Genomic DNA, 8,827 nt, shown 5'->3' with positions numbered 1-8,827 from the left:
ACCACCCCACCATTGGTTGTCTTGGTGTGTAAAATAGTGTCGGTTAGAGATAAGTATTTGGTATTGGGTATCGTTACCGAGCTGTTACCGTGCCGTTATTTTATCGAGCCATTTTCTGTGCCAATTCGGTATTCACTTTTTGCGTTTTCCGTAATCGGTAATTTAAGTTAGGTACCGGTACGGTACGGCATTTTTGGTCGATTTAACTTTGAATGCCAGTATAGTACCGTACCGAACCCACTTTTTACATTTCTCGGGATTGGTCCTTTTGGTTTGGTATCGAGCTTATTCCTAGTGTTTGGTGGTTTTAGTCATGTGGTGGATGATGATGTATGATTAGGATTATATTAGATTGTTTTAGGAAAAAAAAAACGGTGATTAGACGCACAAGAACAATAACTAAATGAATGTGTAAAATTAGGTATAAATAAACGCAAAAATGTTCATTTTCTTAATCGACTAGCAAACGTACAAGTGTTTTATGTGATTTTCGACGGAATGTTGGTTTTTGAAAAGAACACACTCTCTTACTCTATATAACACAATATAAAATGAGTAGTGTATACTTTAAATCACGTCAGGTATTTTAGTAAGCCGAACATATCGTAAGGGTGTACATCTTTAGTTTTGTCACTCTGTGAAACATGGTTTATCCTTTAAAACTGGTGATCTAGTGAAGTCATTTATTTTTAGACGATTTACGCGTTAAATGTCCGGGTTGTGCCACGAATCCTTCTGTGTGCATTCTCTCCGTCAACACGATCCAAATTAACCCTCCATTCACGTGTTTTTGTGGTAGAATTCTGTTTGGAAGCCTTCTTGTTCATCTCTCCAATCAAATGGTCATTATCTATTCATTAAACAAACATAAAAACCAATGTAAAGACCACATGAATGCCTTGTTTTTGCAATAACAAATAACATCCCCTATGATATTGCAACCCAAAGTATTGGGTGGAAAATGAATGCTTTAAAGTAAAAATGAATGTTTATCAAAATGGTTTGGTTTGAAGTAAATTAATTTACTGTATACATTGAGTTGAAGCTACCTTCTTTTGTCTTGCTTTTTATAAACTATTTGTGAAGATACAAATGCAAAAGTATATGATTATATTAGTAATAGGAAATATTGGATTTTAATAATCCCAACTATTCATCGTTGGCCGTCAAAAATCCCAACTTCAAGAATAACCACCAGCAGTCTCAACTATTAACATATTGGTCTGACTAACATAACCCTAACGCCGTTAGTCTTTGGTCGCCGGAAAAACATCTTTGGCCAGAAAAAGGTTCGTAAAGGTTCGATCTAAGGTTATAAATTTCCGGCAACCTCAATAATTGAGGCATTTACTAGGAAAGGTTCCAAAAGGTCCATAATAAGGTTACAAAGAGGTTTGGGACGAAAAAACTGATTTTTTCGGCCAAAAACGTTTTTCCGGAGACTAACGACGTTAGGGTTTTGTTAGTCAGGGTCCATTAGAAGGTCAATATGTTAATAGTTAGAACTGCCAGCGATTATTTTTGAAGTTGAGATTGTTGGCAGCTAACGATGAATAAATAGTTGAGATTGTTGGCAGCTAACGATGAATAAATAGTTGAGATTATTAAAATTCAATATTCCTTATTAATATACCATTTTATATAAATTAAGGGTATGTTTGGCATGAAGCTTTTAGGAGCTTCAAGCTTTAAGCTTTTAAGAAAAAGCTCATACTTAATAAAAAGTCTTGTTTGGTTGAAGGAGCTTTAAGCTTTTAGGTTAGGAGCTTGAAGCTTTTGGTTGAACGCTACTACTAGTAGCGTTTAGAAGGAGCTACAAGCTTTTAGAGAAAAATGACTATTTTAACCTCTCAAAATAAGAAACTTTTTAATGCACCAACTTTCTAAATTTTTAGTTATGTCTATTTTGGTAATTTTATACATTTTATTAAAAGCTCCAGCTACTCTACCAAACATCAAATATATCTAAAAAGCTACAGCTACTAGCTACCAGCTACAGCTACCAGCTTCCAGCCACCAGCTACCAGCTTCCAGCTTTCAGCTACCAGCCACCAGCTACTTTTGCCAAACATACCCTAAGTATTTTGAAATTTGAATGCGTTATAAAAACAACTTTCGAGTTTCGACATATTTGTTCATTTTCTTTTAAGCTATTTTGTTTATTTTACTCATTTACTTGTACTGTAAATAGATTTAGACCATATCACTCTATCTTTAACTTTACCTGCCACAAAACAAGGTAAACATTTAGTGGTGCGTATACACTTGCACCTAATTTTGAGACAAATTTGTGCAACAAGAAAACAACTTTTTGTTGTGATATGCTTATGATTATTTCAACATGTCCGGTGTTAACTTGTAAAAATATGAGTGCTATAGACAGACCCACTTTTTTCTACAAAACAAGGAATTGATGTAATATTTTTCTCCGACGAAAATCATGCTGGTTTCGGTTTAAGATAATCATATCAAGTATTTTGTTTAGTAATGGCGTGTAACATACCGGGACTGGATAATACCGCACGAGGGCGTTGAATTTGAACATCCTTAATTTGATGAGTCTTGCGTTGTCCCGGCCCTGAATTTAGATTAAAATAAGGTAACATCCTATGGACAAGTGACGAAAATCAAGAAGACTGTGGCGAAACCAAAACTTTTTTTTATTAGCTAGACATTATAAGATTCTTTCTTCTACCAAATACAACTACATTTTCCAAATCATTTTTTTCTTAGAAAAAAGTTAGAAACATTTATTTGATATATATGCAAAACCAACAAATTTTCATGGTTCACTGGTTAGTAGACCCTTTTGACCCCACACAGGTCTCGACCCTGAATGAAAACATTGCAAGAGATTACAACCTTTTGATGTTGGAGTAGCAACCGCCATCGCAAAATTTGACACACAAACTCGTCTAGCTTTTGTAATAGAGTCATGACGGGCTTTATTATCTCTTTGTGATTCTTTTTCGGTTCCAAGCTCGATTAGATAGCGAAGACCTAGCACTATAATGTGAGTTCTATTATAACTTAAAACAATAATAAATACTAAAGAAAATGTATCATTAAATCAATGGAAAGTGGTGATAATATTCATGAAAATAAATGTACCAAGTGATTCAAATGGAGAATCAAGATCTGCGTCACAATCTTGAACCTGGGCTTTGACCATCACCTTAGAATGCACTTTTATTTTTGGAAAATAACAAACAAAAACCCAAGTTTTAATTAATGTTATATCCTTCAAATATAATTTACTCGACTTTCTAACTAGGCCAGTAAACGAACTGAACGATCACGAACACAAACATATAATCGAACAAATTTTTGTATTTGTTTATTAAGAAAATGGGCATGTTCATGTTCGTTTATATATGTTTGTTTAAAACCTAAATGAACAGTTCATGAACATAAATAAACAAACTTAAGTGAACATAATTTATCAAATAGAAAATGGCCATGTTCGTGTTTGTTTATTTTATATAAGTTATTAATTGATTACGATAAGTTTTATTGAAAAACACATTTTTATTACTGGAAAGCCCAATGATCAATTAGTTATATGTATATAAGTAGTTTGAAAACTTCTTTTATGTTTATCTTTGTACAAATATAACTCCATATGTATTTTTAAAATATACACGAACATGAACATAAATGAACGTTTACGAACATAAATGAACGACATCTCATGTGTTCATATTAGACACATGAGCAGTGTTTATATAATGGCGTAGACACTTACTTGAGTGATGGCAAATTCTTTTCTTCAAATTTAAAGACAATGAGGATGGAATCAAGGTTTTGCAGACAAACTATATAGGAAAGTGAATGTGATGGGAGTCTATTCAATTTCAAAGAAAAGATGTTATGATTTTAGGTTTATATGTTCACTGCTTGACTTAGAAGCCAAGAAGAACTGATTCTCCATGCATGCCTATATGACAAGTGTTAGTTAATTACTAGACTTGGGTTCAAAGGCATGAACACATGAAATACCGGTTCAGTTTGGTTTGGTTTGGTTGATTCAGAATGCAACCTAATCGGTTGGAATATAAGTCTAAAAATGTATTGTGTTAAGAAACAAATTAGGGAATAAATGAGTCGAACCAAGTTTAAGCTGGAGCTTACCTCCTTTAACTAATAAGAGTTTGAGCTGATCAAAGCTCACCTCGTGAGTAGCTTTTTAAATTGGAGCTCGGATTGAGCTTGACTAAGTTATTGTTTATTATTTATTTATTAATGTATTTAATTTCCTATGTTATCGGATATTTGTCTTTTATGTGTATCATAATGAAAAAAGTTCTAGATTCATCATACATGTTAAAAAAATGAGTTGGTAAAAAGAATTCAGGTCCGCACCAACATAAAGATCGTGTGGTTGTTAAGTTTTACAAACGTTTCAAAAAAACCCGAGACCATTAATCATAGACTGGGATTAATAAAGTAATATATAATACTATCTATTTCCTAATTGTTATCAATAATTTGATTATATTATTATTAACTACTTTTGGATTAAGGAAATGTAACAAACTATGTCCCTTTTGGCCTACCAATTTTATTATTATATAAGTACTTTTAATAAAGTTTTGAGTGGTAAAAAGCATATCTTTTCCAACAAAAAAGATAAACTCATTGAATATACAGAACAAAATTTATTTAAAAATAACCAATGTACTGTACAAATACGATCACCAAAAATAGAAAAGCATGCTTCATTTGTCTGTCTTTACATCCTTCTGCACTCAACTTGATCTTCTCCTTTTCAATGGTAACCTACGTTATTAAACAAACCGTTCTCTTTTAAAACACACTTTATTTGTACAAAAAAAAAAAACCAACACACTTTATTTGTACAAAAAAAAAAACCAACACACTTTATTATATTTGTACAAGAAAATTAAAAAAAAAAACTTTAAAACACACTTTATTAGTTTTAATATAAGTAACACATGGAAATAAGTTAGTAAATTATTATTACTTTAAAACTTTGAAACCCACACGTACGTTATGGCGTGTTTACTCGCAAAAGTATAACAAAACGTAAAACGAAAAAATTGAAAAAGATGAAAAATACATGGATCAAAGTTGAAAATAAAAATGTGTTTGGGTTAAATTGCAAAAGATGAAAATTTTTGGGTTAAAAGTAAAAAAAAAGGTTAAATACAAAACATGAAACCTTTGGGTTAGAAATGAAAAATCAACAATTTTTTTTGAAACACTCCCCGTACTTAAGTTACAAACCATAATGCACAAACATTTTGTTAATTTATAATATGGTAATAATCTTACTACTAGATAAACTTCTTACCACTAGTATCACTTTCAAAACACATCCAATCACCTGTTCAATATTATTGACTAATTGTCTAACTTTGAAAATTAATATCTCCAAATTCAAAGTTTTTCTATTACAATTATTACTTTAATACAAAACTAATTTTTAAATATTTCAGAAAAATATAAGTATCAAATAAACAATTTTTTTAACGACTAATTTCTTTAATCCTCTGTCGTCTGTGGGACTTGAACCCAAGACATTCATCTTCCCAACCTAGGTGTTGCTTTGCCTTTACTAACGGACCACCACCCATTGGTATCAAATAAACAACTAACCACTAATACTTATTTTATGAGGAAAAAAAAACATTCAAAGTGACATAAGTTACCAACCTTCAAATGAAGAGTGTTTCTCCTCCTTCTTCCTAAATGCTGATCTCAAAACCAGCAAGAAAGCGATCCCCAGAAACAATCCCGCTATTCCGCCGATAACAAGCGCCACCGTCTTCTGCGTGTTGTGCTGCCCGCCCCCACCGCCTGTCTCCGTCTCCCCTGTTTGTATCCCACCACCACCACCCGTCCCTATCAACAAACCAAACCCACATCACATTGTTTTTTTTTCCCAAAAGTCACATGAATAAAACAAAAAAAATCCAAGCCATGTATCATTAAATCATAGACCATAGATACCACTTTTGATTCTTTTATGTATCAGGTGATACTGATACATAAACAGTGACGACCCAGATTTTTTTTCATCTGGGTCGGCCTTTTTTTGTTGCTCATCTATCCCTTAACTCGACGTCTGAATTTTTTTCAGGTAAGTTTGGGTCACGTAAATAATGATAACTTAATAACTTATTGAATTTGATACTTTTTTTTTGCTTTTCCTTTGTTTATTACACTTTTTTTTACAAAAGAACTTCATCAAATTTGATACTTATTTTATTTTATTTTTCAAATAAAACATGTACATGTACATATTACTCTTAAAAAAAATTGTCGGTTGACCCTACATCCTATATAATAAGTGTGCCCGATAGAACAAATAGAGGGTGCCGAGATTACGTTACCTGATCCCGGAACTCCATTCGGGTTATACTTATAACTAACATAACACTGCTGTAGATAAACCCGACCCGAAATCGAACTCCCACACTCACTCCGTCCTTTCTCCGCCGCGGCCTTCACACACTTCTCACAATCCGCGCTCCCCAACCCGCCTTCACACTGCCCCAACACATCAACCGATTGATACTCACCAGCATAATACCCTTTCCCATTCCCAACCCCTTTTTCAACCTCCTCGAGCGCGGATTCCAACCGCGAATCAAACCCGGACCCACTAGCCCGACCCGACCCACACTGTTTATACAAAAATTCCGTAGCGGATGCCACGGGGAACCCAATAACTTCATATCTCAAATAACACCCGTCCAGCTGGACTCTGGCGGCGATCCTGTCGCCGCCACATACTTTCTCGATCGTTTCGGGGATTTTTTCGACGCAATTTTTGCAGTCGGAATTGGATAAGTCTCCGCGGCACTGGTAAAGACCGGTTATGGAGGTGGTTAACTGGTCGTTACCCGCGGTGGCGTTGTGGAAGTTATTTGTGGAGGATTGGGATATTAGAGTTGTGTATAGAGATTGGAGGTTTTGTGATGAGATTCCTGATGGGTCTTGGAACTTTTGATTGGCACAACCTTTGTATATGAAGTCTGTGAGGTCTGCTAATGAAGAAGGAGTTGATGATGTGATTGAGAGAATTATTAGGAATATTATGTGTGGGTTTGATGGACCCATTATCATGTGTGGGTTTGTGTTAAATGATATGGGGATTGAAGAGTTGTGGAATTAATGGTTGGATTGGAGGCTTTTTAATGGATTGTTGGGGTGATGATGGTTCATGGATTTGCTGAAAAACATGTTCACATTTGAATTCTGTTGTGTAATGTGTAATGGAGCTTGTAGTTTAAGTAAGGGGCAATAATGTAAACAAGGACTTGTAATAAACTCTTTAAGTCTTACCCTTCTTGATTGTGTTACTTTTTATCCTTAACTAGTATTAATCCCCTCGTTGCGACGGGACGTAAACCGTGTCAAGTAGCACCAATGCTACACCACTGCTAGTGACCAGCAACGTCGGAAAAGTTTGTAAAAACAAAATAAATAAAAAGGAAAAAATAACACCGCATGAAAAGCAGATGGAAAATTGTTGAACCACGCATGCCTGTTGCAGTGTGTTAATGGGGATAAATTAGACTGAAATATAAAACATAGAAAAGAATAGCTAAGTCGATCTAAGACCCCGTGCATTGCAACGAATCTGTCAAACATGGAAAAATAGATGTGCTGCGACGGGCTTGTTAAACGGGTAAAAATAGACCAAAAATGTTGAACCCCACACGCATGTTGCAGCGTGTTTACTTGCAAAATTTAGAATAAAACGTAAAATGAAAAATTTGCAAAAGTTGCAAAGTTTTGGGTTTAAAGAAAAAAAGTTAAAGGGTTAAAATGCAAAAAATAAAAACCTTTGGTTTAAAAATGAAAAGGCGATTAAAAAAAAAAAAAAAAAAAAAAAAAAAAAAAAAAAAAAAAAAACTCCCCACGTTTAGAGTACAATTACATAAAGTATCGTGTTGCTAATTTAGAGTATAGAAATGTTTGCAGTACACTATTGAACTTTTTTTCAAAGTGGGCACTATAAAAACTTTTTGGAGTGTATGTATGTCTGTTAAAATAAATTGAAGTGGTAAAAAATGTGAAAACATATAAAATTAAAAATAGTTATTTTTACATGTGTTTTATACATTTACTTGCGTTTAGTTTTATTTTCTTTGTGTATCTGATTAAAACATTACAATATAATATTTGATTTTGTTGTTTAAGACGTAAACTTTAGACAATGAACATCAGTATCAAAAGACTCATTTGAATTTTATACATACAAAGATCCAGATTTTATGCGTTAGACCATGTGTAGTGGTTAATATCCCACCCTTGGGCGTTTTACGCCATGTGGCAGCCCAGTCAGTAATGAGGCATTATGGGGCGTTTTTTAAAATGGGTATAGTACGGATGTGAGCATTATGTTAAAAGGGGTGTAAATAAATTTAAATAAAAAAAACCATGAAAAATTGTTATTGGCCAAACAAAGAAGATGAGCACTCATTGGACACCACCCTTCTTCTCCGGCGTGATTAAAAACACGCCATTCAAATTTTTTTTCGCCAAAAACGCTCAAACACACCGAAGGGGGTGGGCTAGGGGTGGGATTGTGCGTGTTTGGGCCAGGATTTTGAAAACAAAACGCCCATTACGGGCGGTCTTAGTGGTATGGTATCCATGACAATAAAGTATTTACACAAGATTGAATCTTATTGTCCTTTTAATTTTTTCGAACAATCGATGTCCTTTTAATGAATTTAGAACTGCATCATCTTTTACAAGTCTCTAAATGTTAAGTTTTCTTGCCATTTTTTTATGTTTCAACAACTGTATAGTACATAGAGACTAGAGAGTAGATATAGTAAGGATTGATTGC

General features: G+C 33.9%; 2 protein-coding genes across 2 annotated transcripts; both read right to left on the bottom strand.

The window, feature by feature from the left end:
* Positions 1-567: 567 nt before the first annotated feature.
* Positions 568-4,098, bottom strand: LOC110914741. Its single transcript, XM_022159493.2, has 5 exons — positions 3,746-4,098; positions 3,112-3,186; positions 2,863-3,006; positions 2,504-2,578; positions 568-850 (listed from the first exon to the last, which is right to left on the bottom strand). Coding segments are annotated over exons 1-5 (447 nt in total). The 5' UTR covers positions 3,747-4,098; the 3' UTR covers positions 568-698.
* A 517-nt stretch (positions 4,099-4,615) lies between these two features.
* Positions 4,616-7,249, bottom strand: LOC110910452 (plasmodesmata-located protein 2). The gene is made up of 3 exons (XM_022155096.2): positions 6,357-7,249; positions 5,677-5,865; positions 4,616-4,779 (listed from the first exon to the last, which is right to left on the bottom strand). The coding sequence occupies exons 1-3, from the start codon at positions 7,090-7,092 to the stop codon at positions 4,769-4,771; spliced, it is 936 nt and encodes a 311-aa protein (XP_022010788.1). The 5' UTR covers positions 7,093-7,249; the 3' UTR covers positions 4,616-4,768.
* Positions 7,250-8,827: the final 1,578 nt, after the last annotated feature.

Source organism: Helianthus annuus, chromosome 15 (assembly GCF_002127325.2).
Source record: "Helianthus annuus cultivar XRQ/B chromosome 15, HanXRQr2.0-SUNRISE, whole genome shotgun sequence".
Taxonomy (NCBI): Eukaryota; Viridiplantae; Streptophyta; class Magnoliopsida; order Asterales; family Asteraceae; genus Helianthus; species Helianthus annuus.
The sequence above is the reverse complement of the archived record's forward strand: the minus strand, read 5'-3'. Positions and strand labels throughout refer to the sequence as shown.